Source organism: Chionomys nivalis, chromosome 12, assembly GCF_950005125.1.
Source record: "Chionomys nivalis chromosome 12, mChiNiv1.1, whole genome shotgun sequence".
In the NCBI taxonomy this organism is placed as follows: domain Eukaryota; kingdom Metazoa; phylum Chordata; class Mammalia; order Rodentia; family Cricetidae; genus Chionomys; species Chionomys nivalis.
Window position 1 is genome coordinate 53,575,094 of NC_080097.1, and position 27,029 is coordinate 53,602,122.

The 27,029-nt window shown below is 43.2% G+C and overlaps 1 protein-coding gene across 3 annotated transcripts in view; it reads right to left on the bottom strand.

Annotated features, from left to right (window-relative positions):
- The window catches only part of Cab39l (calcium binding protein 39 like), a 104,164-nt gene that overhangs the window by 1,697 nt on the left and 75,438 nt on the right, over window positions 1–27,029 (bottom strand). For all 3 annotated transcript variants that reach the window (XM_057785651.1, XM_057785652.1, XM_057785653.1), the window contains 4 exons: window positions 25,382–25,550; window positions 16,101–16,160; window positions 15,293–15,358; window positions 8,670–8,813 (listed from right to left, as the gene is read on the bottom strand). In XM_057785651.1, coding sequence (XP_057641634.1) covers window positions 8,670–8,813; window positions 15,293–15,358; window positions 16,101–16,160; window positions 25,382–25,550 — 439 coding nt within the window. The remainder of the gene's footprint in view (window positions 1–8,669; window positions 8,814–15,292; window positions 15,359–16,100; window positions 16,161–25,381; window positions 25,551–27,029) is intronic.

Below are 27,029 nucleotides of genomic sequence, written 5' to 3' on the forward strand. Positions count from 1 at the left end.
TTAAACTTAAGAGTGGAACACTGCTAGCAACTTGACTGAGACCAAAGCTGACCAGACTAGTTCCTGGTCTCTGTGGAGGCTGCAGAGAGCGTGAGGCCAGCACTCCTGTCCCCTCCTCACCCAGTCCCTTACTCCAGCCGCAGGAAGACACTGCCTACATTTAGGGTGGGGCTTCCTACCTCAGGCAAACTGATCTAGGTAGAGTCTTGTCTCTTCAGTTATTTAGGTCCTGTCAAGTGGACAAGCAATATTAACCACCACAGATAGCTGAGAAAGATATTTAAATTCCTCAAGAAATAGAAAATTTCAACAAACCTATTATAAGAGATCAAGTCAGTAACCGAAAACCACAACAAAGAAAAAGCCCAGGCCTGCTGACTTTCACTGTTAAAATTTCTATCGAACATTTAAAGAAAAAAATGAATGTAGTGTTTCTCAAATTCTTCAAAGGAGGAGGAGCATTCCTAGCCCATCCTATGAGGACAGCAATGCCTCGACATAAAGCCAGACAAAACAAGGAAGAGAGCTCTCAAAGGCCAATATCCCTTCTGAATGAAAAGGCAATTAACAGAGTCATACAGAGCAACCAGGTGGAACTTAGTTCCTCATAAGACATGAAAACACCAGATGTACTGTGTTCCCCATCCAGATTCATTTACAGCCCAACCCTCAGCACTGACGGTGTCATTTTCTAAGGCAACATGAATGTTACAGATTCATCAGGCTCAGATGACGTCATACTGGGTTAAGGGACCCCAATGTCATGACTGGTAAGAAGGAATTTCAGATACAGAGGTGCACGGGCGCAGAGAGGAATGCAGTGATGTGTCCACGAGGAAAGACTGCTGGCAAGCACCAGGAGCTAGGAGAGAGGATGGAAGGATTCTCCTCGAAGCCTTCTAAGACACCTCAGCCTTGGACTTCTGGTCTGCAGAAGTGGGAGAGAATATATTCTGCTCTTTAGTACTCTGTCATGCCCTAGGAAGCTGATGTCACACCGAGTGAATGCAGGAAAACCACATGGTCATCTCAACTTTTTCAGAATTTGACAAAGTTCAATACTTTTCAGATAAAAAATATTACAGAATGAAGCTGGGTCCTCACCTCACACCCTACACAAAAATTATTAAAAATGAACCAAAGGACTAAATATAAGAGCTACTGGGACATTTGGAGAAAACTACAGAGGACACAGTCATGACCCTGCCCATCAGATGAGCGGCACTGAAGTTAACTCTTCGGTATAAAGGACCCTATTAAGAGGGTGGGAGAAAGTATCTACAAGTCATAGATCTTACGGATCTCACATCTGAACTATGTAACTCAACAAGGCATAATCTATCTACGGAGCAAAGGACTTGAGTAGAGCTTTCTCCAAAGAGGAATAAAAGTGATAAGTAATCCACAAGAAAAGAGATAGGGCAATGCAGGCCACACTGCCGTGGGGTGTACAGGCATTGGAATATAAAACAGAAAACGTGTGCCGAGCACAGGAGACACTGCAAACTGGAATGCACATAGTGTAGCTGCCATGGAAAAGTCTGGCATCTACCCGGTCAGCTAAGCAGCGAGTGACCGTGTGACCAAAGCAAGCTGTCAATCCAGGAAAAAGGAATGTCCAAATAACACCTGTGCTCAGTGCTGACTGCAGGAGCAGTCACCAGCCAAAGTGTTAACAGCCCGAGGACCCAGCAACTGACGAATGATACCACGCCATGGGCATCACAGGAACAATGTGCTGAACAAGACACAACATGGATTTGACTCCATGTATACAACTGTCAGAACAGGAGGATCCAGAGTGAAGAGCAGCCTGGTGGCTTCCAAGCGTAGCGGAGAAAGGAATGGAGAGACTGCTTAGTGCACAGGGCTTCCTTCTGGGGTGCTGGAACACGCTGACATGACCTGTGGGGGTGACAACTCTAAACACAGCTCTGCCTTTTCAAACAGTCAACATGTGAATTTTTATAGACATGGCTTTTGCTACAATAAACTAAAATTGTTACTCACAGAAAAGGTATTCCAGTCTTGTTTACACTGTCACACAAATGCCTGCTGTTCACACAATACCTGTGAGTACGCTCTGGCCTTTTCTGGTTGACATTTGTTTATAGGAGAGCTGCTAAAGTTCTCACTACAAACGGCCTGGCGTTCTATGGGAACTACAGAAATAACTCACAAAAGCTCTGCTTACAAAGGAGAGAGACTAGCGCACTGGACAAACCAGGCAGGCATACTGGAGGAACTCTAGAGCCCACACCCTAGACCCAAACCTGCAGAAACGGTCAGGGGGCTTGCAAGCTTCATCACTGACCCTTATATTTCTGCTGATGACCCCCGAGCCCTCTGTTCAGAAGGCAGTTGGTCACTAGACTCTCACACTGCCACTGTCTAAGGCTTTACTGGTGGGGTGGCAGAACCACCAGTTGACGTGAAGGAGACCTCAGGGTGGAAACTCACTGCTGACTGATGTGTACTGAATAGCTGTTGTAGCTCCCATCCTACATGAGATTTTCAGAGTCCCGCTAAACCAATACAAACACATGAAAACGGCCTGTTGTGTTTTGGATTGTTGTCTCATGGCCTGCATCCCGCAGTTTACATGACAGGTCTCAGAAATGTAATTTATGGAGTCTTCAAGCACAGAGGAAAAGGCAGTAGCCACATTCAAATATTTAATTCAGGAAACAAAATATTTTATTCTTCATTTTAGATTCGAATGCTTCTTATGAATATTAAACCTTGCATACATCTTCACTGATCTCATCCAAAATTTTTTTTTTTTTCATCAGTAAGGATTGGAGCTGATGAGGCACAGGAGGACTTTGCCCAGCTTTGCTGTCTGCTGGAACACTTTGTACATGTGACATGGAGTTGCCCATGTACAAGTCCATTCCACAGAAGTAAAAATAAAGTAGCCATTCTTACACACACACACACGCACTTACGCACACCAGAAACTGGTGATATTAGAGACGACTAGCTTGCTTCTGTTACAGAATGACTGGCCAAGCTCTACAAGGGAGGTGCCCATGCCATGGATGACGAGGCTCCCTGAGCACCAAGGCAGGAAGCGAGGGTGGCAGAGGCCAGCAGGCTGAAAATTGACTCTCAGAGCGCTCACAACAGAGACACTGTTCTGTCACTGCTCTCTCGTTGTGATGAGGAGAGAAAGCGGGGAAATGACACGCGAAGTGAGTAGAGCAGCTACAGTGGCGGGGATCTTGTAAAGCCCTGGTTCCATCCCAGCACCACAATAAATAATACTAACTCAGTCCTCCAAACCCCTCCACTCAGATTCACTGCGAAGAAAGACTCACGCAGTCTTTCATCTTAAAGAAAACTGAGCTTGCATTTTTTTTTTTCACACTGGTCTGTGCTCTGTTCTATCATTCTGCAGTTTTGCTGTTTTGTTTTGTTTTTGTGGTACCAGGGGTTGAAGGTAACACCTCACACATTACAGTCAAGCCTTCTGCCTTTGAGTCACACACATGCCAGCCCTGTTTTACTTTTTGGGACATTGGTCAGGCTGCTCCTGAAACCATTCTATAGCCCAGGCAGGTCTTGAACTCACGATCTTCCTGGTCAGCTGGAGCAGCGACTATTACAAGCCATTACAGGCCTTCACCACAGAGTCTCTGCATACTCAAAGCTGGTCTCCACTTGAACAAAGCCAGGGTGGACTCACTGGGAACTGGTTAGCTGACTTATATGTGCCGTAGGCTCTCATCATTACAGGTCTGGGGTAGGGTGGGGTGGGGGAGAGGCTGCTTGCTGTGCTCTCTAGGTGAGGCTTAGAGCACGGATACAGGTGATGGCTAGTGCTGGTTGTCAGGCCAGCGCTGTGCCACACGCAGGCAGTGTGTGATCTCATCCACAGACAAGAGCAAGGAGAGGGAAGGGTATGGTCACAACACTCCTCTTCTGTAAAACAGCTTCAAAAGCAAAGAGCAGGTCAAGGGAACAGGAGTGCCTCTGACCTTCCTTCTGAAGTTTTTTTCAGCTTTCTTCATATTGTCCTTGGATGTCTCTAGGAATTTACTTAGAGATAATGAATACATTAATTTGACTCATATAAATCAAGCCTTGCAAGTCTGTTGAACGGATATAAAGCTTTCTGATGACTTGCAAGCCATTTAGGTTTTAAAGATTTTAGAACCAGCCGGGCGGTGGTGGCGCACGCCTTTAATCCCAGCACTTGGGAGGCAGAGGCAGGCGGATCTCTGTGAGTTCGAGACCAGCCTGGTCTACAAGAGCTAGTTCCAGGACAGGCTCCAAAACCACAGAGAAACCCTGTCTCGAAAAACCAAAAAAAAAAAGATTTTAGAACCAATCGTATCGACACATAATTCATATACCATGTAGTCTGTCCATTTAAAAAATATATCCCAACGATTTCTGTATGGTCACAGAATTGTGTGTCAACACATTCAACTTTAAGATACTTTTGTCAACCCAAAGAAGCCCTACACCCAGCAGCAGTCACATCTACTGTGCCCCCACCCCCCGCCGCCTGCCTACCTTCTATCAACAGACAGTCTACATCAATGACAATATGTAGCTCAGCACGGCGTTCTCATGAGCTGTTCGTGCTGTGGCAGCAGCAGTAGTTCCCCGCACGCTTATTGTCAAAACATTCCTGCGTTTTGAGAGGATTGAAGGATGCCTTTCCTGCTTACATACACCTGGCGGTCACCCTCACACAGTAACCGCTGACTTCATTATTATCTACCTCCTCTCTTAAATTGCCGCCAAACCGCACGGTTGTTTCCCAAATACCCAAGGTCACACTACAGCCCCACAGCTAGGAGATGAGGTTCAGTGGCAGAATGTATGCTAATAAACTTGTCCTTGAATCTCCCACACAAACAGCTTCCTCAGCCACAAAATGAGGGTCCTCCACCTGGCTAACTTTAGGAGGGTGAGAGGCATTCTTCCGCCGGGGAAAGCACTGCCAACACAGACGATGCAATGCTGGCACTGCCCTTGACTAGGTAGGTATTCAGATACATCTTGGAGATCTCACACAACTGGGGAGATAATGTAGGAGATGGCGTACCCATTCCAAAATCATATCAAAAGCAACCTGAGATTTTCTAGCGCTGAAGTCTACTTTGGTTGTAGAGTAATAGCTAAGCATGCATGAGGTCCTGGGCTCAATTTCCAGTACAGAGAAAAATGGTTATTTTCTTATTCTGCATTACAGTCACTAAATATAAGCTTCACTTTTTATTCTCCTAAAAATGTTTTGGGATGCTCTGAGAACTTTCACAACACCAAGCAGAGCCCTACTAAGCCGTATACTCTACTTTCACGTTAGGAATTTCTTTTTTTATTGAAAAATTTATAAAATATATTCTTAATTTGTTTTTCCCCTCCCAATTCTTCCCAGATCTTATCCACCAACTTTATTTTTTTGTTTCTTAAAATCTCTCTCTCTCTCTCTCTCTCATACACACACACAAACACACACACACACGCACACACGCACACACACACACACACAGCAAAGAAAACCTTTGATGACTCTCTTGAGGGAAGCACGTGTTAAGTAGGAAGAAGCAGCGTCTTGACTGCGCGTTCTCACTTCCCTGCTCTGCCTGTGTTAATAACTGAACAAAGCCAAGCAACACCAAATGAGGACAGCGTGAAGTCGAGCACTCACTGTTTAAATCATGCCTTGAACCATTAAACCAGCAGAACTATAAACAGTCCGTGTGTTTTGAGACAGTCTCACTAGTTGCCTAGGGTGGCACCAAACACCTGGACTCAGGTGACTGTCCTGCCTCAGCCTTTGGAGGAACTAAGAGGGTCAGGCATGCACCACCACGCCCAAATACACACGCCTTCAGGTACGGTTACAACATGGGATGTTAGTAAATCATTGCCAGTCCTCAAGCTCACTTAGTCCAGGAATGTCCTTGGAGCTGCTGCCAGCAGTGCAGGTGTTCTGGGGAAAGCTGTCCTCAAGGAAGTGAGTGATTCATGGCTGGTTCTTCAGCAGCCGACCTACGGTCTGGCATTCCTTGCAAAGCGACTGGTAGGAAAGCTCCTCCTGTCCAGAGGCACTGTGCACTAACTTTCAGCTGGACTGTCAGGCTGGCTTCTGTACCTGATGTTTTCATATACGTGTCCGTTTGTGGTAACTGGGGCCTGAGTCTTCTCACTGGTCATATCTGAGTTCCAGGGGCTTTAGGGGTCAGTCCATGCCATGGGCAAACCCCTCTCAAGGTTTGGTGGGAAGTGGCAACATAGCCCATTGTTATTGGGGAAACTGGAAAGGAAAGGAGCGGGGAGAGGTGAGCTAAGAGCAGCTCGAGTTCTTTTCTGGGACAGCAAGGACACAAAGATACAGCCTCAGAGCCCAGTAACTTCGTTTTTAATTTAAGCACTTCATTTTCAAGTAAGAGAGCAGGTCAATATGCCCATGCCTTCTGCTGGCCCTGGTGTACAACCCAGACTGCTTCTCCTGACTCTCACCCCAGGATTTACCATGTTGCAGCTGCACTGTCCAGGGCCATGGACTTCCTGAAGTGGAGTTGCACAGAATCCCTGAACTCAGCCAGGTAATGGGATTGGCAACGCTGGCCTGCAAAGGCATTTCCAGGAGCCTGTCCCAGATTCTGTAGCTCTACAGAGGACCCTTTGAGGGGAGGGCAACTGTTCATAAAGAACTCAAACGTCTGGGACTTTTGCTTTTCTAAATAGCAAAACATTATTTTTGGGAGTAAACAAGCCATATTTGAGTGGAAGAAAAAGCTGAGGTGCAGGGTAGGCCCAATTTTCACACACAAGTAAACAGTGGTCAACTATTTTTAAATGTTCCTACTCTATCCACTGATTAGGGAAATGAAATTCGGATTGTCTGAGGACAGGAGCAGGCCATTTCTGGTTGGCCACACTAAATCTTTCTATATTCATGCATTTTTGAACAAAATGAGGCACAGAGTAGCTTGGCACACAACTTTCTGTGCTGTCATTCCTCAGGAGAGTCTGAGGAACGTCTGCCGCTCTCTGCCACTTGGGAGTTTCCCAGAACCACACGCTCATTCTTTGTTTCACTGTTCAGAAGACAGTTCTAACACAGAAGACACGCGGCACCTCAGACACACACAAGCTGTACACGGCCAGCCTTGGCTGTTTTCAACCACAGTGCAACTGCTGGACACCTCCCCTGTCCCCACTCCTTTCCTCTGTGCCTGCAAATGTATAAATCTAGACAGCCAAGTTTTCAAATAGAAAAAAAATCAGCTTGTCAACTGTGGAAATAAATGAAATTTTTAAGTTAACGTTTTAATTATTCTAGTTGGCTTCTTGGAAAATATCTGGAAGCAGAAATACTAAGTTTCTAAGTTGTCAAAGCAGCCTTATAAACTGCTATGCTCTCCACTAAAAGACAAAGAACTCTGTCCCTGAATATACGCTTTTAAGACCAAAAATTTTGGAGCTCACTGAGCTTTTTATGTCTACTCTACACATCAACTTCGAGAAAACAACCTGAAACTGGCAAAAGCTGGCCAGATGCAGAGTGTGAACTGTGACACACCTTACAGTATCAAGAGATGGAATTAGTTAGCCATCACTCAGGGCCACCCATCCTAGAATAAAAATGCCCGATGACTAAGGAGGATGCCCACTGTTCCGACATTACACATGGCACAAATGTTCACGGATGGCACAGCATGATGTGACGAACTAGGATACATTAGTGGGGTAATGTCAATACAGCCGAAGGAAATATGCCCACAGTAGTTAGGAGTATGGGATTACAAACTAACTTTTATCTTCTATCGGTATATATTTAAGTCTATTATCTAAAACTTCCAGGAGATAGTTTTATTACTCAATGTTAGAAAAAAAAAACCCATTTCTAAAGCAGTAACAAATGAGCCCTGGGAGCTGGGTGCAGCCTCAGGACGTCCCCTTGGGGTCAGAGAGGAGACTGGCGAAAGCAGAAGGCAGCACTTAGGTCTTCCATTCTAGCTAATCTCGGATCACACTTGTAATCTGTGGGGGAAAAAGAAGTCTTTCTTTTTAATTATGTGTAGGTATGTGTGTCTGCATATGGGCATGTGCATATGACTGCAGGTACCTTCAGAGACCAGAGGCATGAAATCCCCTGGAGCTGGAATTACAGATGGCAGTGAGCAACCACATATGGGGTACTGGAATCTGAACTTGGGTCCTTTGGACGAGCAGCCGGTGCTCTTAACCTATGAGCCATCTCTCCGGCCCTGTGAGGGAAGGACTGAGCTGCTAAGTATGGTGGCAGAGCCTTGCTGAGTTTCCCATCCTCTTGGCTTCTAGTGGATACTAAAGAGGCCTTTACCAGGCAGGTCAGACACCATTTACTTTTCAGTGGATTTTAATTTGAAAACAACTGCTTATCTTACTGCACAATACTGGACGGCAGACCCTCTGAAGTTAGGTCAGCTTGTTGCAGATGTCAAACTTCTCTAAGTTACATGTAAAGACCAGAGGCAAATTTGCCCAGTTATAGCTAGAACTGAAGCAACGTTTTTCTGCAATTAGATTGGTAGAAGACTATAATCTAAGTTTGCAAAATAAAAGAATTATCTAATTTTCTCCCAAGTAAAGTAAAGGAAAAAGCAGACACTTTGCCATTTCACAGCTGACGAAAAACTCAGTCGGGTATCAGCTCTCTTTACCTTAAAGACGTGGAAGGCTTCAAACTGGATGTTAGGACTTTTGTCTCGAAGAAGGTTCATCATCAGTTTCAGGTTCTCTGGCTTGCTGATGTACTTGGTCATAATGGCAAAATTGTGGCGGTCCAGGATCAGCTCGCCTAGCAGCTGCAAGACACAAAGCCAAAGCCATTATTTGACTCTTCAGATATAGCTTACCAGGACGGAATCAAAACCCAAGGCCGGTGTGAAGAGCTGTGAGGCACCGTAAATGACAGGTGTGTGCCAGGCACAGCAGCGCCTGCTGCAGCCCCAGCTACTCGGGAGGTGGAGGCAGGAAGAGCACTTGAGTCCACGAGCTGCAGACCAGTGAGCACAATGGGACCTTATCTCAAAGAAACACAAACCAACCAACCAACCAAGAGATAAAGAAACAACAATCAACCAGTCAAGCCTGAGAATGGTATTGCTGCTATTTCGTTAAGCTTTTGTATGGCTTGACTACGAAATTATTATTTATTGTTAGTTCTCAAAGCAGTTTTTCAGTCACTCACTGCTCAGCATACTAAGAGACAGCCTGATCCACATCTGCGTCCGTCACCCTGCTTCCCAGCCATGTACTGCTCTAAAGACATTCAGGCAGGACATTGATGCATGAATGCACTTTCTGGTTTGCTGAAAGGTTTTCATGTTAAGGAAGTCTTATTTTATCCTTGACTTATTTTTTTTTAAATCAGATGTGTTTTATTTTATGTGTAAGTGTTTTACCTGATTGTATGCATATGTAGCTTATATATGATTGGTGCCTAGAGAGATCAGAGGAGGGTGCTGGATCTGTCTGCAACTGCTGGGATTTAAGGGGTGTGTCACCACAGCCTGGTGCAATATATGCTTTTAACCACCGACTTTTATTATAAAACCTGACCAAAGGCCAAAAAATAAACAAACATGTATCCTGAATCTATATGAGAGGTTCTCATTCCAAGCACCCCTGGAGAGGGAGACAGGAGTGTCGCCTTCCTGAACTAATTTAGGACAAAAGGCTCTTTCTTCAGCCTCAAGATAAAGCAGCCCTGACTGTCAGGCCAGCAACTGCTTTTCAGCACTAAAACTACCCGGCACACACACAACAAAACAATGCAACACAAACATAACACAAGTAACAAAGGGAATCTCTAACCGCGAGGCTTCATTTCATTTTTATCTCTGTGGGGCTCTGTTTCTTTCTCTGCTCTCGCATTCTATGAATCCACGTGTGTGTTGTCATTATGATAGCTCTTCAGAATAACTTGGAATTTGGTACAATGATTCCTCTGGCTTCCTTCCTTTTACTTGGGCTATTCTTTAGCTTTGGCTACCTGGGATCTTTGGTGATTCTATACAGAGTGTATTCTTCTATTTGGTACATATTGAAGAAAATATGATATACATATACAATTGATTTTTTTTGAGAAATGTTTCACATAGCCCAGGCTAGCTTAGAACACACTACATAGTTAGGATGACCTTGAAATTCTGATCTACCTCCCTAGTGTTAGGATCACAGGCATGTGTCAAAACATCTGGATTATGGTGACTGAATCCAGAGTTTTGTGCACATTAGGCAAGGACTCTACCAACTGAACTATAAAATCCCCCCTATGGTGGAGTTTCATTTAGTCATAAAGAAGAATGAAGTAAGTTGTTTGCTAGAAGTTGTTAACAACTGGACATCTCCACACTAAGCTAAACAGATCAGAATGACAAAAATCACCTGTTTTCTCCCATTTATACAGACACATAAAATCACCTGTATGCACATATGCCATGGAGATTAGAGTCAAGACTGGGAAAATGAGGGGACTAGAGGAGGGGGAGAGAAATGAGTATGTTCAAAATGTATGATATACTAGTATGTAAATTAATCCTTATGAAGCCCCCATACTACATACAATAAGTATACTATAAAATTTTTTTACATAAAAATTTACAGTGATTCTTCAGTAAGGATTTGTTGAGGTTCCATTTATGACTTCAATTGGATTAAGTCATTCCAATTTTATTTTCTGCTCATACAAGCTTACAACTTTAGCCAGGTGTGTGGTGCACTTAAAAATCCCAGCTGTGGACACAGGAAACAAGTTCAAGGCCAGCCTAAGCTCCGTGAGGAAACCTTGTCTTGAAAAACGAAGGGTGGGAGTATAGCTAGGTGGAGGAGCATTCGCACAGCATGCTCACGGCCCCGTCTCCAGAATCCTATACTCTCTCTCACAGACACACACAATATCCGAGACCTTGAGCTCAATGTGTTCCAAAACTGCTATTACTAGCTTTCCTTAAAATAAGCATGTTTAGGAATGCATTTTTAATTGAGCATGCTCAGTAGTACACCCACCCCTAAAGTGATTTCCTACATGGATATTCATGGATACATGTAGCTTATATCTCTAAGTCAACATTACTTTGGAATGACTCCCGTATTCTCCTTAGTGCTGCAGGCAATACATATTTCTCTATTCTTCTATTTTGGGGGCCATGCTTATTCAAGTTTCGTGTTAATTAACATGTGAACAATATGTTTACTTTCTTAAAGTCTTTGGCCATTAGCTGTCAATCTACTTTAATTAGTGGTGACAAGGACAATGGTGAAGCACTGCCGTGCAGCACAACACATCACAAAGCCGCATTGTTCTAAGGAAATGGAACACATCTGCATTTTACTTAATCATGAGGCTAGAGTAATTAAGAGGTTCTCCTCCAAAATGTGCTCTTTTAATGAAATTGACCAGAGTGCCAAAAAATTCCACCAAGTTTCTTTTTAATCACAATCTTTCTTGCTAGTAATTAAAGCCAGGCTTCTGAAGGTCAGAAATAAGGTCCTAAGCTCCAGCACATGAGGGAAAGGAAACTCTCTCTTAATTACTTTTTCTTGGCCCCAGAGTCTAAGCATCCCAAGACCAAGAAAGTCTAGGAAACTTTAGAACATGACTGACAAAAGGCAGCGGGTAGCCAACACTCTGGAACCAGAAAGTGACTTAGCACTTCAGCCTGTTTATATGATGAAGCTGTTTGCCCCTGCAACTATCTCACTTCTCATTTCCTACAACTAGGGGACATCACAGACACAACCTTACAGGGTCTGTATTTGTAAATGTGGTTACTGGGACAGCAGCTACTGTGACCATACATCTAATTCCTCAAAGGAAAAAATCACACTGGCATCAACAGAGCTCCCCAGAGTAGCGCTTTTCTCTGAGAAGGGAGCCAACATTGCTGAGTAAGCTTGACGCTGACATGTGGACCACTTCAGTCTACCACCCTTCAGCTTCCTTGCAAGGGTGGCAGACACAGCACTATTTTCAGCAGCATCCCTGCTTACAAGCCAGCATCTGAAGCCAACTTGCCCTTTCATAGCTCTGCATTTTGACACACACTTTGGTCTGCTCCTCCCCGTCCCATTTAGGCAATGTTCTACTTTACCATGTGTGTCCGTCAAATTTGAGATACCTGGTCTAGAAAGGAATTCGGATAAGAAAAGCAAGTCTCAGGAGATTAACGAAGAACAGCAAACAATACTCTTGGGTACACAGGAGCATTTGTAAATCAGTAGGAAAGGGAGAGTTACAGGTGTTTCTGAACTAGGTACAAAAGTCTGCTACAGGCCTGAAGTGGACTCTGAGCAGGGTACTGAGGCAACAAGGACAGAGAACTTCTTGCCCACTCTACTGTCCATCACTCTGTTGGAAGGAGGCCACTAGTTGGTTCCTGGCTGCTTAGCCTCGAAATAGTCACACAGAAACTGTATTAATTAAATCACTGCTTGGCCCATTAGCTCTAGCTTCTAACTTCTAACTCTTATATATGAATTTAACCTATTTTTATTAATCTGTGTATCGCCACATGGTGGTGGCTTGCTGCGGTGGGGTTACATGATTTCTCTCTTGATTCTGCCTTCCTTCTCCCAGCATTCAGTTTAGTTTCCCCCACCTACCTCTGTTCTACCCTATCAGGCCAAGCCAGTTTCTTTATTCATTAATGGTAACCACAGCATACGGGGGGTCCTACATCATCACTCAGGTGTTGGATGGGTAGGGTCTACTCTTGGGTGCAGATGCGCACTGTTGGAACCAGTTTCCTAAGCCCACCAATCCCAGCTTTACCAACAGAACATTGTTGGACCCTTCCAGAGACTGACTGAGGAAGGTGAATTCTAGGGTTAATGACTAGCAATATTTACTTGAACAACTTAGTTTGATTCATTGAACAAATACCTATAGTTCCTACTTCTAGGCAGGGATGTAGCTCAGTGGTGCTTGTTGACCCAGGCCCTTGGGGTCCAGCCCCCGTACTATAAAAATAAACAAATAAATTAAAAAGCCAGTATGTTCTTACAAGTAAGGCTCTGTTTTAATCTATTAAAATATGGACAGGAAAAGAGGACAAGATGGGGCAAAACCAGCTAGAGAAAAGAAATGGAGAGATGGGTGGGGAGACAATCTGCTAGAAAGAAAGGGCAAGACAGGCCAGAGGGAGAGCTTTCTGACTGGGCCTGAGGTCTCAGAGACAGGAAAAGTTTGGTCCGGTTTCTGGTCATTGCTGAAAATGGTTTGAGGATAACATTTTAAGACCAAGGATAAAGTCCAAAGACCCTCATCTTTCCTCTTTTAATTTGGTTCAATCACTTAGTGTCATACAAACTCTACTTTGGCTCAGTATCTGTCAGCCTCACATTGAAAACGGGGACTTGAGGCTGAGCAATGGTGGCGCACGCCTTTAATCCCAGCATTCAGGAGGCAGAGGCAGGCGGATCTCTGTAAATTTGAGGCCAGCCTGGTCTACAAAGCAAGTTCCAGGACAGACAGAGTTACACAGTGAAACCCTGTCTCAACAAACAAACAAAGAGGGACTTGGGAAATATAAAAGGCAGTGGTTCAACCTTCTTAATGCTGTGACTCTTTAATACAGTTCTTCATGTCATGGTGACGCCCAACTATAAAATTATTTTCCCTGATATTTCATAACTGTTTATTTGCTACTGTTATGAATCAAAGTGTAGGTGTCTGACATGCAAACCCCATGAGAGGTCTGTTCAGCTCCCAAAGGGGCTGTGATCACAGGCTCAGAACCACTGCTCTAAGTGGCCTCTCATGCCAGTCTTAGGGCACCCTCACTCTACCAGTGCTGCTCCCCTCCAGTGCCTCTCCCATACTTCCTCTGGCTGTCCTTCTGTCCCTTATAGAGGTCTAAAGCTGTGACAGTGGGGCACATCTTAATTTTCTTGCTAATTGAATTTTCTCTGTGACAACTCTGCGTGTGATACATTTCTGTTACTTTTAGCCCCTACTCTCATCTCCCTCCTGTTAAGCCCCATTCGTCCCCACAAGTTCTTTTCCACATTCAGGTGTTTCTGTTTATCCAGGGCCATCGATGTGATCATGGTTTGGAGCTGTCCAGCGGAGCTCTGATGGGTGCATCAGGGGATCCACAACTAAACACGAAGATTCCTTGTCTCAGAACTTTCAGTAGTGGCAGTTAAGCAGGGGGCTTCAGCACATCTCTGGACATAGTACAACATAGTTTTGAGGTCACTGCTCTGCCCAAGGTCAGTTCCTTGGCCTCAATATGAGGAGCTCTGGAACATGACGAAGTTTCTCTAAATGGATCACCTTTCATTGGTTTCCATGCAAGGGGACCTCAATAACAAGCGCTGAATGATTGGCTGAAAACTGATGTCAACTAAGGCAGACGCTGGGAAGGTGGCAGCATGAAATCATGGGAACACAGCGTGACTAACGCAAACCACAGGGGGAGAGATGCACAAGTCTTACAAAACAGACTTAGCTCATCACCTTACCTTAAAACTGCATTGAATATTGAGAATATATGCACTGTGTCTGTCCTGTGGTCACCACCATCCTGACATCCCAAGTGAGCTGCGCAGCAGCTAGAAGGTATACAAACTGCATGGCTGACTTAAGATTACTAGCTGATAAAAAGGGTTCTGACAATGAAATGCAGTTGGCAAATGCATTTCAGGAAAATAGTTACAACTCTGGGGGAGAGATGCTTCTCCTAACATAGAAGCCCCATGACATTTCAACACTATAAGCCTGTATCATAGCTAAGAGCTGTTCCCATGCAAAAAACATTAGGTTTATCATCTCCAAACTAAAAGCATTGAGAAGAATTTAAACATTTGTGTTTTGTGTGCTATACTTTGGAATTGCCACTTCTCTTGAGTGTCCTGCACTGGATTGATTCATTCTGAAGTTTCTGTTGTAAGGTACACTGGCGTGATTTCTAGGGCCTTTACTGGGTTGACCTGACAGTTACCCCATCCCAGTCACTGTGACCAGTTTCTTTCTCTTCATTTCTAAAATATTCTCAGAAGAGAACTATGTGGTTCTGCTTAAGTCAGCTTAGGTTTGGTCATCTTCCTTAGTGAAATACTCCACATCTGACTTCAGCATAAACTTATCATTCACATTGTTGCTTCCAGAGTCTCTGAAGTAGGAAGCTTCCATTATTTTGCGGCAAAGCTCAATCAGAGCATAAAGCATAATCGCTGGATTACTTCTCAAAGTGAAGGACCCTGAATTTTCTGCAGAGTACACACTGTTTGCTAGCAAGATGTCAGCTTACAAGGACTTAAGGAGATCTGCTATTACCTTTAAAGATTGTCTCTTAGTCACGTAATTCTCCGATTGCAGCAGTTTCTCATACTCTTCAAAGACCTAAGAAGAAGAAAGGAAGTTCGTAAGAGCAGCAGTGTGTCCTCTGCAGCAGGAGTGTGCTCACTCCTCCAGAGGTCCTCAGACCCAGCCCCAATACCTCTGCACACAGAGGGCTCAGCAGCTCACTCCTCATCTGGACACAGGCCCAGGATAGGGAGCTGAAGGCATATTGGATACATGCTGACCATTAGTTCTACAAACCAGAAATTCAGTTGAAAGATGGAATAATTTTGAATCCTCTAAATCTATTAAAAGCTTCAAAATAACACATTTTAAAGAAATCTGTTTCTGTAGTTTGGAGGCTGCAGGTCCACACTTCTGGTCTATCTCCATTTCCTTGTGACACCCACCTGCTGCAGAAACATTTTCTACCACAGCCACCACATGGGGCTAGGACTCAGAGTGGGGTGACAGCAACGAAAGCGGGGAACACCCATCCAAAACAGACAAGAATGGATATCTATGCTGAGCACACTTCCTTCCAATGGGCAGTCTGAACTCAGAGGCATAGCCCTCTAGCCTGGTCATCTAGAACTGTAAATTTCTGGCTTCAAAGGACACAGGCCTTTAGTTCTCAGGTCTTAGAACTAGAAGCCTCTGAGACCGCCAGCTCAGGCCCCAAGCCTTCTGCATTTCCTACCTATATGCAGGTTCCATCTAAACATTACAAAATGCTCCCAGCTGGCCATGAGTAACAAACAAGAGGGAGAAAGAAAGAAGTCTTAAAAATGACTTTACTTACGGTGTCATAATTTTGCTCTAAGAAGTCCGCTACCAACACTTTGTGTCTGGTTAACAAGTCCTAAAAGAACAAGCAGTGAAGACATATTACCACAGCTAGTGACCTCGCTCATTAAAATGGAGGATAACCTTTGCTTCTATGGGGTGATAAATCTATTCACTTCAAACACAGAAGTTGGAAAAGAACATTTTCATTTACGACACAAAATTATTTCCATCCACACCTTAAGATATGAAGCCCAAGTTTGTTTCAGATTAAAACAATGGCAAAACACTGACTGTCAAATCTAGTGTTTTAAACAGTAGAAATAAAATTTAAGTGGTAAACACGACATCTATAAAATAAGTTTATAGAGTATTCCTACATTATGATTATAATAACATCCAAATAAAGTCTGAAGATCTTTATCAAGGCCAGTAACTAATCGTCAAGCCCCACCACAAACACAACTTTGTAGAAAACTGCAAAAAACCAGGAAGTAACTTCTGGTTGTCTTCAACTCACACCTAAATCACATACTTATTTCACCCCAATGTTTGGAAAAAGAGAATAAGCCTCATCTAATCTCTTTTATATACTTAGAGGCTAAATACCCAACTTAGGTTATGTGAAAAATTTAATTAAAAACAAATTTTTAACCTGTCCAGAATAAGTATAATACTTTAATACAGTTAATTAAAATTCTCCTCCCTCCCTTCACACACAGTAGGTGGGGGAGGGGAGGGGCATGTGAGTGGAGCTGCCCGTGGAAGCCAGAAGAGGATACCGGATCCCCTGGAGTTAAGAGTTATAGGCTGCTCTGAGCTGTGGGACAAAGTGCTTGCGACTAAACTCAGGTCCTCTGAAGACATCCCCTGAAACATCTCTCTAGCCCCCTATTTCTATTTAAATAATAAAAAAGGAAACTGTTTAGAGCAGTTTGCACAGCTTTTAAGCGACCTTGTCTGTTTCCTGTAAACACCTTCCCTGTATGTGGATGATATTCTGGTGCACTGTGCAATGGTCTGTGGCTTGCTATGCTTTGGATCATCTCCCCATGGTGCTGAGGATCACCTACAGCCCGTGGGTACGTTAAATGGCCTGAAATGCCAGTGCAGTGCTGCTGCCTGAGGTATGGGGAGGGAGGGAAATGAAGTCTTCCTATGCCGGCTCAGGCTGGTCTTGAACGCCTGGGTGGCAGTGGGACTTGTATACAGGCTGTATACACAAGAGCTCGCTGGACGGAGTGGGGACTTTGAAGGGACAGCACGTCCACTCTCTTTCCTTCTACACTGAAGTGTGCAGCACTGATCCACCACACCCTCACTGCCAGGAGGTTTTGTCTCACCACAGCCCAAGTACCAGTCAGCTAACCATGTTCTGAAACTGTAAGTGAAGATGAAGTTTAGGTTGTGTATCTCAAGTATTTTGCCCTACAAAGCTGTGGAAAGGTAACACATGATGCAGTCAGGTAATTTTACTATATGCATTACCTAATATATTTGCTTATTTGCACTGATAACAAAAAAACACTCAGCGATATTTACAACACAACACACTGCTATTAACAGGCACCATCATGTCCCATAATAAACCAACATATATTTGTATACCTAATGGAAATCTTGTATCCCTGGACCAACTCTTACCCCAGGACCATTCTGGTTTTTTGCTTCTATGAGTTCAGTATCTTTAGACTCCACACATAAATGATGTCATGATTTATCTTCCTGTTGTGTCTTATTTACTTATTTAATTACTTAACATAATTCCTTGAGGTTCATCAATGTTGACACAAATGGCAGGATTTCTTTCTTTTTATATATATAAATAGTACTCCATTGTGATGAACAACGCATTTCTTTTCTTTTGTGTGTGTGTATGATGTGTATATGGTGTGTGCCAGTACAATGCAATAATGGACATCAGAGGGCAATTTTGGGGAGTTGTTTTTATTTTGTCTTCAGCCTTTGTTTTGAGCAGTGTTCTCTCATTTCTTACTGAGTGGCACACTCCAGGGTTCTGGGTGATTCTCCTCCCTCTGCCTCCCATCTCACTACTGAGGTGCTTCCATCATAAATGCATGCTAACACATTTGACTTTTCATGTGGCTTCATTCTGGGGATAAAATTCAGGATGTCAGGCTCGCAGTGGGCCATCTCTCCAAGCACTACATCATCTATGAATTCACTTGTCTGTCAGTGGACACTTAGGCTGATTCCTTTCCCTGGCTATTGTGATCAATGCTGCAGAAGTTACCCTTCAACACACTTACTTCATTTTCTTTGTCAATACCCATGAATGGGACTGTTGAGTCTTATAATAATCCCATTTCACATTTCTGAGGTTCATCCACACTGTTTTCCACAGCACTTCACTATTTTGAATTCATATAAATAATATGCAACCGTTTGTTTTTCTTCACATCTTTGTCTCATGCAGCCAAGGCTAGCTTCAAACTCATTATATGTTGTTGAAGCTGGTCTTCCTGCGTCTACCTCCCAGCTACTGAGATGACAGGCCTGTGTAGCTCAGCAAGCTTCTGTCTTTCTTAGAATACCCTTTCTTGAAGATGAGAGGAGGCTATTTGTAGTTTTACAATCTTCAAGCTCAACCACAACATCATGAGCCTTTAACTTGACTGGTCCCTTTGCTGATACGGTGAAACTTTTCTTAGCGGGGCAGAGCACTGAGACCTGTTTTGGAACCAGGGCCTTCAAGTAGGGAAACACTCTATGGGGGCTCCATTCCTACCCAACTGGAGTCCTATCTAATGAGTTCTGTGTCAGGACATGCAGGAGACATTAAGCTGTTGCAGAGCATTTGGGGGCAATCCCTAAGCAATATGGGATCTTCACCTGTAGCTGCAGCTCCCCCCACATCTGGCAGGAGCCTCTGTGCAGCTTGGGGAATTTTCCATGCTCAGAGAAAGCAAAAGCTGTCTCTTTATGGGTTGCAGCAGACACTGTAAACTGTGCTCCTGTGGGGGCTCTCTAACCGCTACATTAGTCTCTGAGCATATTGATGGAGGAAGGTCATTGGTTAAATAATAAAGAAACTGCCTAGGCCCATTTATAGGCCAGCCCTTAGGTAGGCGGAGTAAACAGAACAGAATGCTGGGAGAAAGAAGCCGAGTCAGGGAGTCGCCATGATTCTCCCACTCCAGACAGACGCAGGTTAAGATTCTCCCTGGTAAGCCAGCTCGTGGGACTACACAGAATATTAGAAATGGGTTAGATCAATATGTAAGAGCTAGCCAATAAGAGGCCGGAACTAATGGGCCAGGCAGTGTTTAAAAGAATACAGTTTCCGTGTAATTATTTCGGGGCATAAGCTAGCCATGTGGGCGGTCGGATGCCAGGAACATAGATAGCCCGCCGCTCATATTACAACAGCATATGATAAACACATCAACAAACCCTCAAGTTCATATATACGGAGACCATGTGTTAACACTGAGGGATCAATTGCACGTGCATGCCTATGTACACAGTTGTTAATTTACTATAGATCATAATATAATATGAGTGAGGGGGAGATGCAGAAACATTAGCTTGAATCCTACCCAAGAAGGAAACAGTAGAAGCATGCAAAGTAAAAACAAGTAAAATTTTAAAGAATTTTAAATTAAAAAAAATTAGTGAGTGAATTCTTTCATTCTATTTCCTAACCATTTGGTTTGATAGGGGAAAGTTCTTCACAGTATCAATATTAAGCTTTAAAAAAATCTGCTATTGACATGTCTAATGAGTCTGTCATGGAGAAAGTGGTGTGAAATGGTGAAGACACCTGACAGCGGGGGGGGGGGGGGGTGGGTGGGTGGGGTAGGGGGGTAAAGCCAGCGGGGAGGTGCCACCTGCTGCGGTTTCTCCAGATCCCACAGGCGGAAAATGAAACTCACAGGCTCAAGGACAGTGACACAGGGCGAAGGGGTGGCAAAGAGGGCCAGAACTGAAACACCCGAGTCAGCTAGAGTCCTGGAGGGAAGGGTGGATGGCTGCAGGGGGACCTTTTAGAGGAGGAGGACTCTACTGCAGACAGTGCCATGGGAACTGGAGACAGTGTGATGGGCAAACAGCTGGCAATGAAGACATGACTGATTGAACCGGACAACAGTTATCCTAGAGCAAAATAAGAGTCAATCAAGGTTAAGCCACCCAGAAATAAGTCTACCTATGGACACCTAATTTTTGATAAAGAAGCCAGAAATAATCACTGGAAAAGAGATGGCATCTGATGATGCTGTTGATCAAACTGGACGGTTGCCATGTAGAATGCAAATACATCCAAACTTATTGTCCTGAACAAAACCAAACTCCAAATGGACCAAATACCTCAAAATAAGGCCGGATTCACTAAATCCGATAGAAGAGAAGTGGGGGACAATTTTAAACACATCGCCACAGGAAAACACTTTCTGATCAGGATATCAGTAGCACAGGTACTAAAAACAATTAATAAATGGGACCTCAAGAAACTGAAAAGCTTCTGTATGTCAAAGGACACTGTCAGGAGGACAAAGCAAGAGGCTACAGAATTGGAAAAGAACTTTTTCAACTATATATCCAGTAGTATATCTAAAATATATACAGAAGTTAAAAACTAGACAACAAGAAAATAACCCAATTAAAAAGGGAGTACACATTTAAAATGAGAATTCTCAAAAGAGGAAACTCAAATGACTGAGAAGCACTTAAGGAAATGCTCAACATCCTTAGCCATTAGGGAAATATGAATCAAAACTACTTTGAGATTCCATCTTATCAGAATGGGTGAGATCAATAAAACAAATGACAGCTCATGCTGGCAAGGGTGTGAAGTAAAGGGACACACTCTTCCATTGCTGGTGGGACTGCAAACTTGTACAGTCACTGCAGAAATCAGTTTGGTGGTTCCTCAGGATGACGGGGAATCAATCTACCTCTAGAACCAGCTATAAAACCCATCCTACCACAGAGACACTTGTTTAACCATGTATACTCATTGCTGCTTTATATACAATAGACAGAAATTGGAAGCAACCTAGATGTCTGTGTATAGATGAACAGATAAAGAATATAAGCAACATTTACACAATGGAATGACATTCAGTCATTAAAAAAATGAAATCATTAAATTCTCAGGTAAATGGGTGAAAGTAGAAAAATTATTCTAAGTAAAGCTACTCAGAACCAGAAAGACAAATATGTTATGTATTTGTTTATATGTGGGTGTTAACTTTTAAGTCATTCATAAGCAAGTGACAACCCCTACAGTCACAGAGGTTAGGTAGTGTGTGAGGGACTAGAGTGTAAGGATGGAGTCCCCTAGGAAGGGGAGATAGATCATTAGGGATGGATGAAGAGGGGCCCCAAAACAGGAGGATTAAAACAAGGAGGGAAAGGAAAGAGGGTGGGACAAGGGAGGGAATACAGAGAGGGCCAGCTAAAACTCAGCTATTTGAGATATAATATGAAAATATAGTACAGTAGAAACTTCTTCATATATATATATATATATATATATATATATATATATATATATGATGACCAGTTGGGTCTCTGTCTTCCCCCATATATATATGAAGAAGTTCTAAATAAAATTGCCAAATAATGGGGGAAGACAGAGACCCAACTGGTTATCTCTTGCTACCAAAGGAAGCTGCCAATACTGGGTATATGGTATGTCCAATTGAGTTCTTGGCCAAATGGGTCCCATGGGAACACCCAAACAACCCTGTCTATTGCTCAGGCCATTGGTGGCTCCCACAAACTAAAGGTAAGGACCTATTGGTAAAGACAACACGTGCACAATCCACTAAACATGGAGAAATCAAGAGTGCCTGCCTAGAGCCTTCATCATCCCTAATGACTCATGTTTGTGGTACTGTAAGGTACTCTGCATGCTAGCAAAGGAGAAAGGTACATACCAACCCAGTTACAAATTCTTCAACCTACAATGTTGCCCCGCCTACAAGAAACACTGGTACAACACTAGCATAAAGTTTGTGAAAGTCACCAACCAATATTTGATTTGAATTAAGGTCCACTCCGTGAGATAGAACCCATACTCCACATTGCTTGGGTGGCCAAGAACCTGGATTAGATAGGCCAAGGACCTAGGAGAAACCATATACTACTGTTCTACGAAAGGAATGTAGCAATAAAATGACTCCTAATGACATTCTGGTACACTCACTGATCCAGGTTTTGCTCAGTTATCATCGGTGAAGCTTCATCATCTAGCAGATGGAGGCAAATACACAGACCTGCAGCCAGAATGCTTTGCCCTTTCAGAGGCTCAGTTGATTGTTTTGGTAGTAAGCGTTTGAAGCCTCCACACTTGGCACAGTTTGTTCCCAAGCTCTTCTTCCTCGTCCCTGGTCTTGCCAGTTTTCTTTCTTCACACTACATGTTTTCCTCTGATTTTCATGGTTTCCTTAATTCTCCCCTGGATGGACCCAGCTCAAGATGGCTACAGAAGTCTTAGTTGTTACAAACATCTTACCTGTCAGGGAACCCTCAAGAGTTCCCAAAGTCAGAAGGGTAAATCAAACTGTTAAGATAATTAATTGGCCATGCTTTTATTGATGGCCACCTGGGTCTGAGCTGTTTCCTTACTAACGCTTGACATGCTAATTGTTTTGGAGAAAGGTCAAGTACATTTCAGTTGGTCACAGCTCACCTTTGCACAGCTTACATGTAAACCCCTTCATCCTGCCTGCGGTACAAGAATTCTCTCTCCCCGCTGCCCAAGACTTGCTTCTTTCCATGAGTTCCCAATAAGCTTCACTTTGTGTAGCTCTGAATCTGTCTGCCGTGTTTTGGTTCTGCCATTTACCACTGACTCTCATACACTAGGCCTGACTTCTGAAATAGTCCCCTGCTGCACATCCCCAGTCTTGCTAGACTTCCTGTTCATGCAGATTAGCTGAGATGAGCCAAATACCCTAATGGGCTGTGCTGGCCCTGCCTTCAAGCCCCAAGTTGTTTACTGTAGGCCAGCCTGCAGTTCCTTTCTTCTATAGCTCCCGGAGATTTGGCATGGCTACCAAGCAAATACACTTGTTAGTGCCTATCGATACTTGCATCATCTTAATCTGTATTCTTCTGATGGTTCTTGTCAGTTCAGCTTCATAATATTACCAGGTATGTCTTGATTGCCCTTACAAACTGGGCCCCAGGTAGCTGCTCAGACTTGCTTTCCTCATGACCATACTTTGATTTTGCTCACCAGTCTCCCATCATCACAGCCCCCACTCCACTCCAGTCTCAATCTTTTCCCTATAGCAACTTTCCTTTCCTTCAGTCCCCACTTCTGCATTTCCCAGCCCAGTCTGTAGCCACCTCTGGACTCTTTCCATTTTCTGAGACTTTCCCCTACTTAGATTTCATGAACTCACATACTGCTATTTGTTTTTCAAACATTCTCAGAATAGGCTAAGCAGGTTCTTAAGGTGCAAGTAATAGTTTCCTGGGCTGAAAACCACTGTTCTCCTCTCTCCACCTCTAAAGAACTACTCTGTAAAGACTGTTTATCACCCAGTCATTCCAACTGTGTGAACTCTAAGTTCACCATGATGTACAGAATATAGGACTGAGCAAGGTACTATCTGAACGGATACTTTAATTTAGTTGTGTGATGAGTTTCTTACAATAGCAGTTTTATTAAAAAATAAGAAATGTCAATATTAGAATATAAGTGGTATCAATATTGCTGTAAGGCATATTTAAGATCATATATAGAAATTAAAAGTAACAAGTTAAAAGTTTTCTAAAAGATGTCACGTATTTATACCCTGAAAAGAATAATAGAAGTGCATTTAGAATTATGTGAATGATTAAATTGCTGAAATGTTTTTGAAGAAATGACTCAATCTATATATTTAAATGAGTTTTATCCACTTCCTAAAGTCTACGTTTCTAATGAAGCCTTTAAACAATTTTTGGAATTTCTTTTCAGAAATTACCTTCAAAACAAATGTGATAGACAGTGAAGAAAATCAGACTCTATATTAGTTACCTTAGAATTTATTTTTTTCCATTACGACTTCTGTTATAAGCCAAAGGAGAAACAGCTGTAGCTAGCAAATCATTTGCCTTGTCCTCTTAACTTGGGTGTCAAATAGCTTTATGTTCTTCAAATTTAAAAAAATATATATCTGCTTACTTATATATTTTATGTGTTGGTGCATGCATCCAAGCATACATATGGGAGTTGGTTCTTTCCTTCTACTATGTGGGTTTCAGGGTCAACAGGCTTGGTGGCAAGTGCACTTAGCTGCTCAACTACCCTGTCTGATCACTTCCAAAACTTTCAGCTGTCTTTGAAGGAAAAGGTTTTCCATTATAGAAAAACTGAATATATAACTGCCATTGATACCAATTTAAAACAAATTAAACAATAGCAGAATCATAACCATAAATAGATTGCTTTCTAAAATGAAATCCTTAAAGGTGAATGTATCATTGAATACATCAGTTTCAGTAGCTTCATCTGCAAATTAGCTATACTACTTTCTGACATGCTCTCTGAACATCCTTTTGATGGTAAAACACATAAAAACAGAGAGTGGAATCATTGTTGGGGACTAGAGGGAGGAGAGAAAGGGGGATTAAGTAGGACAGAGTTTCAATGCTGCAAGATGAAAAGCTTCTGGAGAGGGATGGACAAAGACTTAGTCATTTAAATATGCATAAAGAATGGCTAATGGTACATACATTGTACCACGACTAAAACATTTTTAAATTAAAAAACTAAGTTAGGTGAAATTACCCACAAAACGACAAAGGAGACAAGAGATGATTAAAAACACAGATGATTATACTGTCAAGATATAAAACATAAGTACACACAGACGACTGATCATATCAAAATATTAATATGCTTATTAGTATTTTGCTTACCCCATGGAAGTGTGAAAGCTACACTGATATACAGTGACTTGATGTCTTCACACTCCACGGTGCTGGTGCCCATCTCCTTCTCTCACCCAGCTCGGCCCTGGAGGGAGCCTCTGCTGCTGGCTTCCCCACACCCTTCCAGAGCTACCCTGAACACGTGCCTGAAGTGGGGGCTTATCACCTTAACCTATTCTTAATGTGCAGCAGTGCTAACACATGGGAACATATGCCTTCTGTCTCTTCACTGGACACCATTGCACTAAGCTTGGGTTAAGTCCTTTACATACTTTTCTGCAATGTGAAAGGCTGATCTCACCTCATCCATGGCTGGCTACATTTAGGCCTAAGGAGTAGAAGTGCCTTTTTGAAGGTCAACTTACTTGAAATAAATATCCTCTCTGATTTAGGGGGGAATTTTACCTTAAAAGTAGCAAAGGCATCTGAAGCGATATCAAATGTCGATAGCTCCACATACTTGAAGAAGTCTCTGAACTGATTAGAAAAGAGGACGATTTTGGCAAGTGGTTCATGTCGAATACATTCTCTTAGCATAATCCCACAGCGTAGGGCAATCTGTGGGGCTTCATATCTAAAGCACAAACAAGAGAGAAAGCAGAACAGTTATTCCACTAACAAAATCCATCAATGGCATCAGAAGCACCAGCTCAGCTCTGCTGATCACAGAAACACAGACACTATTTGTCACAGTTCATTCGAACACCATTCATTCAACCCACGGCCTGCTATGTGCTGGGCGCTATTCCAGACGCTGGGGACACAAGAGCACACAGGGAGGTCACTGTCATGGCAGCCCCAGCATTTTAGTGAGGGTGTGTTTTTTTGGGAGGAAGAAGCTGAATAGAAAGAATATAAAGGTCATTTCCTATGCTCTGAAGCGCTGTGAAAACTGAAGGCAGTAAACTCGGCAATCTCGAGTGGACTACTTACATGTGTGCCTGTGAGAATATGAGGGAGTATTTTAATTTATACTGAAGGAGAAGGAAGAAGCTCCAAGGCAAGAACAAGCTTGGTGAGTCAGAGGAGAGGAAATGTAGCCAGCATGGTGGGATGGAGAAAGCAGTGAGGAGGATCACGAGGGCAGGGCAGGACCAGATCATACACATACATTTGAGACCTAAGGAAAGCAGTTCGGTTTTAAGTGTGATGGAGTGTTTAAAGTAATGAGTTATTTTGTTTTCAATAGAATGCTCTGGGGGTGGGATGTAGTGCAGCGAGAACAATTTTCAAGCATGCTGGAGGCCCTGGTTCGACTCCCAGAATCATCAAAATAATTTTAAAAGGCGCTGGCTACTTGGGAATAAGTAGACTGGGCAGCTAGAGTGGAAGCTGGGGGCAGTGAGGGTGAGGAGGAGGGATGCCTATCAACAGTAATGACAGCTTGGTACGGTGGCTGAGGCAGAACACAAAACTGTAGGTAGACGTTGATGCTGCCTAAAAGAAGAGCCAACAAGATTTAGAGATACAGGAGCTGGGGTTGATGAGGAATGAATCCATGCTAAGGATTCAAGGATGATTCCTGTGCTTTTGGCTTAGTTGGGTGGAGGGTGGCACCATGCACAAACTGATAGAGAAACGAGTTAGTGAAAAAGTTAAGAAATTGCCACTGATGGTCAGCCTCAGTTTGGAGATGGTTAACTCCTAAGCATTCATGACTCCTTGTCAGCAGAGTACCCGTCTTGAATTAAAGAAAAAGACAGGAGAGAATTATATATAATATAGCCTGCAAGCAACAGAAGAACAGTAGAGGACTACCTACTGACTGGCTCACTGACACCATGAAGTGGAATTATGGCTCATAGAAAAGTACACTAGAGAAACATGGTATCAACTGGAGAAACACAAAGACTGGCACATCAGATCAGCTCCATTTCCAAACAGCATGGCTTTCAAATGTTAAATTCAACATCTGAATGAACACGGGGCCGCGTCACATTCCACTTCAAGAAAATGGTAACAGACCAGATAAGACAATTCCTGTATTGAATGATCCAGTGACAGCCGTGTGCTAAATGCAGGGAGACAGAGCAGAGGCAGCTGCCGCTGGAGA